Source organism: Myxocyprinus asiaticus, chromosome 29 (assembly GCF_019703515.2).
Source record: "Myxocyprinus asiaticus isolate MX2 ecotype Aquarium Trade chromosome 29, UBuf_Myxa_2, whole genome shotgun sequence".
NCBI classification, from domain to species: Eukaryota; Metazoa; Chordata; class Actinopteri; order Cypriniformes; family Catostomidae; genus Myxocyprinus; species Myxocyprinus asiaticus.
The window spans coordinates 11702277-11707538 of NC_059372.1; the positions used below are offsets into that span (position 1 = coordinate 11702277).

The 5262-nt window shown below is 37.6% G+C and overlaps 1 protein-coding gene across 1 annotated transcript; it reads right to left on the reverse strand.

Annotated features, from left to right (window-relative positions):
- Positions 1–729: 729 nt before the first annotated feature.
- LOC127420155 (homeobox protein Hox-C13a-like) lies at positions 730–4193 on the reverse strand. Its single transcript, XM_051662205.1, has 2 exons — positions 3530–4193; positions 730–986 (listed from the first exon to the last, which is right to left on the reverse strand). Exons 1-2 carry the CDS (start codon positions 4191–4193, stop codon positions 730–732), a joined length of 921 nt encoding a protein of 306 aa, XP_051518165.1.
- Between the last annotated feature and the right edge of the window lie 1069 nt (positions 4194–5262).

Genomic DNA, 5262 nt, shown 5'->3' on the forward strand with positions numbered 1-5262 from the left:
TCATACGAAATCTAAATTAAATAATAGAAGCATTAAACTGTACAGTTAACATCAGCAGCCTGGTTTACCCCGACATTAAAAAGCAATGTATCCCACAGTGAACCTTTAATAGCTTTTGAAATCTCGCAGGCTCATTCTAGCAAAATCATTGTCATGTCCACTAAAAGCAAATGACGGTTATTGTTCGTGTCTCAGTTCAATATTTGCTTTAGCCTTTCGAGTTTATGCAAGTCCTGATTCATCCAAAGTGTCCGATATAGAATGTGACATTTTCTCTTCTTCTGCGTGCTGCACAACTTGAATGTTTTCTGCTGGTTTGCTGGCTTTGACGCATAAATGAGGAGATTCAGAAGTGTCGCGTCTCTTTATTCTCAGATGCACGTAAACCAGGTGTCTCTTTCATATTTATGTTACTTTAAATATTTATTTATATATGTACATTCATAGAAAAGGACGTAGTTGAAATGTTTTTTTTTCTTTTTTTTTTTTATCTGTATTTTCACAGTTTTATAGCATATGTCCAAAAAGCCAAAGAGTGAGCAGTAATGGTACTGTGAGCATATTTTAAATTAAATAAAGTGAAAGAAGACAGGTTAGGCGGTAAGCCGCCGGTATGTTCTTCATTCATGATGTATGAACAGAGGTAAATATCAGACTTTCTGGACGGAAGGATATAACCATATAAACTGACGGGATTTTTTTTTTTTTTTTTTTTTTACAAAACATAGTTCAAGTATGCATATGGTTATTTGTCTTGGATTTACTGACAAACTTCTTCTCCTTCACTCTGCGGTTCTGGAACCAAATAGTAACTTGTCGTTCTGAGAGGTTGGTTGTAGCAGAGATGCGCCGTCTCTTGTCTTTGGTGATAAACTTGCTTGCTGCGTACTCCTTTTCCAGTTCTTTCAGTTGTATCTTGGTGTAGGGAACACGTTTTTTGCGCCCTCGTCGGTAACTGCTGACTTCGGGCTGCAGCGGAACAACATCTGGAAAAAAATTATAATACGGGAAACATTGTTATAGCCTATCTGCCCAGTGAGCCACTGTCCAAAGTGGAATACAGTTCTGTTTAATTCCTTACCACGGGACAAAACAATGGGTTTTGTTAAATAAAGTATTCAATTGTTGCGCCAACCGTTTTAAAATCAATCGTGAACATCTCTAGAACAAAAATCACAATAAATTGTGAACATAAAGAAAAGTGTTAAAATACCTTGAAAGGAATTTTGGCCACTAAGAATAAGTGAAACTGGTGTAATAGAAGATGTGTGAGGAAAGATTCGGTACACATTAATACAGTTTAAACGTAATGAGTAAAGAGGCAGCTATGTTAAATTGTATTTCTTGTGTCTCAAAATAAATGTTAAATATTCATTAATGAGTGGGTGTTGGATATTCACTCACTGGTATTATTTGGCCCAGAATAGGAATAGCCTTGCAACAAACAAGGATATTTACTACATAAGTAACATAAGTAAGGCCTGGATGGTTTGAGAAAAGATAGAAACCTATTTTTAAAAACTTTCAAAAATGCCTGGATTGCAACGACAGGTGTTTGTTTCTGTCAAACTCCCGTTCCATTACGGTGCATTAGCTGTACTATTATGTGTAATTTCGTATTATATAGCTACTTTAGAACTATTAACACCTAACAACACATTCATTTTCAAATGTCAAAATTTTGCCGCGGTAAAGTAACATAAGGTGAATGATACTGGATTAATCTGGCAAGCAATGCTGCAATTCAGAAATAATGTCAATGTCACTGTCAATGGTATGATGAACTATATTTTAGACAGAACCTTGTCCACTCCCCTTCTGTCTACAGCGTGTTATTGTCTAACGGCTCCTTTTCCATAAACTTGAAGGAACTTGTTGGGGCAATGTAAGAAAACAGCACTTTAAGATGAGCAGAAGTGGAGTTGCATAAAACAGTCAATTTTGTTGCAGGTTATATATTTTAGTCATTTGAAAATATGCAAGCTACCTGTGTGTGTGTGTGTGTGTGTGTGTGTGTGTGTGTGTGTGGGCGGGTTTAGGTGGTTTACAAGGACATTTTTTTTAGGTTACAAACTGGTAATTACAAGGGTATTATGCTATAAATGTGGTTTATGAGGACATTTCTAGTGTCCCCATAATTCAAATCGCTTAAAAAACATACTAAACGCTGTTTTGTTTTTTGTTTTTTATGTAAAACTGCAGAAAGTTTTTTGTGAGGGATAGGTTTAGGGGTTGGGTTAGGGGATATAATCTATAATTCTTACAGTATAGAAAGAATTATGTCTATGGAGAGTCCTCATAATGATTGCTTCATCAACATGTGTGTGTGTGTGTGTGTGTGTGTGTGTGTGTGTGTGTGTGTGTGTGTGTGTGTGTGTGTGTGTGTGTGTGTGTGTTGGGCGCTCGCGCGTGCATGTCCTCCTTTAGGGGGGAGGGTTGCTAAACATGTCAGGGGAGCGTGGTGGTTGTGACAAGCACTCACTATAGCCACTATAATGCAACAGTATCTTAAGTTCAACAAAGACATTACAGTGCATATTAATCTTCTATTAACTGAGCTATCAGTACAGTGTTAGCCATTTTGATAACGTGTTTGTTTTAGTTGAGTCTACAAATCTGACTAACGATATAGAACGATGCCGGCGCATGTTATTTGCTCATATAGAATATCGTTTTTCCACTGGAGCAAAGCTAAAAGCTATAACTTGAATAAAGAATGACGGCTGCTCTATGAAAATAAACTACTCCCGGCATTTGCTAAATGTTCCTAACAGATTGCGGGGCACCAATCTCAGTCATTGCTGACAAAGATTATAAGATTTATAGGCGCCCTACAAATAGGACGGACCTTCTGTATTATCGTACGGGAGGAGCAAAGGTAGGCAGTATTGTCATATCCCTGTTCCAAACTGCGTGACTGTAGCTTAAGAATTCCTGTAACTTGATAATAATAGAGTTAATATATGACTACGCTCAGTACAATGTTTGAGTGACATATCTGAGTTCAGTTTTATGTGCGAGACTGTAAATAAATGCTATATTATATGGGACCTTAACTCTTATTCAAGCTTGTTGAGATTGGGATTTGCTCAAACTCTTATTCTGGAATGCCGATTGAAGTAACCAAGTAACCATACCGTCACAGGTCAAAAGTAACTCGAATAAAATTAAACATCATCATAATCATCATAACCACCTGCTCAACTTCAATAAAGAATATATATATATATATATATATATATATATATATATATATATATATATATATATATATATATATATATATATTTAAATAAAAGGAAAACTTTCAATTGACAGTTCAATTTACAGTACGTGAAATGCATACCTTATTCTAAGAGGATGTCAGTTGTTATATTTAGATGCATGTCCTTATTATTTCATATATATATATATATATATATATATATATATATATATATATATATATATATATATATATATATATATATATATATATATATATATATATATATATATAAAATGGTTCCACAGCTATGTTGAGACATACCTGGAAATGGAGATTTCCAAAGATGAGAAGACTGTGTTTGTTCCTTTGAACAGTACACCTGCCCATCCCAGCCATTCGACAAAGCCCAGTGTTGATAGCCCTCCATGGGGATCAATGCATCATGACGTGGTTCGGGATGTGCACTAATACTGGGGACCACCGACATGTCTAGATATCCTGGAACTGCCTGATACGAGCTGGCAAAGCTCGGGTAGAAAGCAAACTCCTTTGCCCTGTTGGAGAGCTCCTCCGTGGGCAGAGCGGTGCTCGGCTCAGCGTATTTTTCTGCAGGATGGTAGGAGCATGGTTTCTGCTGTAAATTCACGTTGTGCGAGTGAGATAATCTGCAACCATAGTAAGGGTTTCCAAAGGGGTAGCCGTAACTCAGAGAGGCGCTAGATGAAGTCTGAGGAGCGGGGCACTGTCGCCCAGTGTCAGGGGAAGATATATCCGAGTACACTGATCCCTGGTGAGTCGCTATGGTGCCGGAATGCCGCCCCAGCGCGGGGTGTGAGATCAGGTCCCTGCAATGGGTCGCAGGGCAATTCCCACTTAATCCCTCCATAATTTGGCTTTTATTCTGATTATTTTCATTCGGTCTTTTTTCATACACGTACATCAAGGTGTCCGCCCAGCGTGGATGCAGGACCAGCGAAGTCGTCATATCACGGGCTGCCGATGCTTTTTAAAAGTCGCCTACTCCAAGACGGATACCTCATTTCCAACTACATTTTACGCACGCGCATGCGCACGAATAATTCCATGTGTCCAGTTCATTAAAGCGCAGGCACGTGATATGCTAACTACTTCGAAGAGACTGGTGTTGTGGGTTGGAAGAATAATCCCTTTAAACCACTACTGGCTCAAGTTTCACGCCTGGCTTCTAAGGTTTCCAGCGCCCAGGCATTGGCTAAGAGAGTTCGTGATAACCATCCTTAAAGGGAAGGCTCCAAGCAAAGTGGGACAAAAAAATAACCTTTTCAGCCGACAAAAATCTGGACACTTAACCGTAAGCACTGTTCGTTGACTTGAATCTCTAGTATCAACAAATTTAGAGGTGGAAAAGCATCTGCAACATCATAAATACATACAAACAGTCCACATTCAACCCAAAAATTAACACTCAATGAGTTTTACACAATAGGAGTGGCACAGTCAATTGACCTAGAGTCACATGAACTCATGTATTATTCTAAAATGAATCAATCTATTTGCAATGAAATACAAAGATGCGAAAATATACATAATTGTTGATTGTGTTGCAGCAAACGCAAGTGATCTAACCTGTAATAATATTCACATTTCCAAACGCATTTAGGCTACAACTGCTTACAAGGTTGGAAAATACTTTTGTTAGTCAATCCTCTAGGTCTGAACAATACTGTGTTGTAAAATCATTTTAGGAATGTATTAAAAAGAAATACAATCTGCAAAAACAGTGCCAAACAGACATTACTTTTATTTGATATACTTTTTGCTTGAATTGCCTCCTAACTTCAAAATAGATGGTGTCAGTTTGTTCTATCACTTTCAAAATAAAATCAAATGGCATGCGAGTATACCTCTCTTGTAAGTTTTGTTTTAAGATCAACATGTACTTTTAATAACTATTTTCCACGGGCTGTCTGGCGCTTTAGACCGGGTGTGGATGTGTGCGTAGGTTAGTTTGACTTCTAACTACAAATGAATGACAATCAGTATAATGTATGGGTAAAAACAGAGAATACATTTGA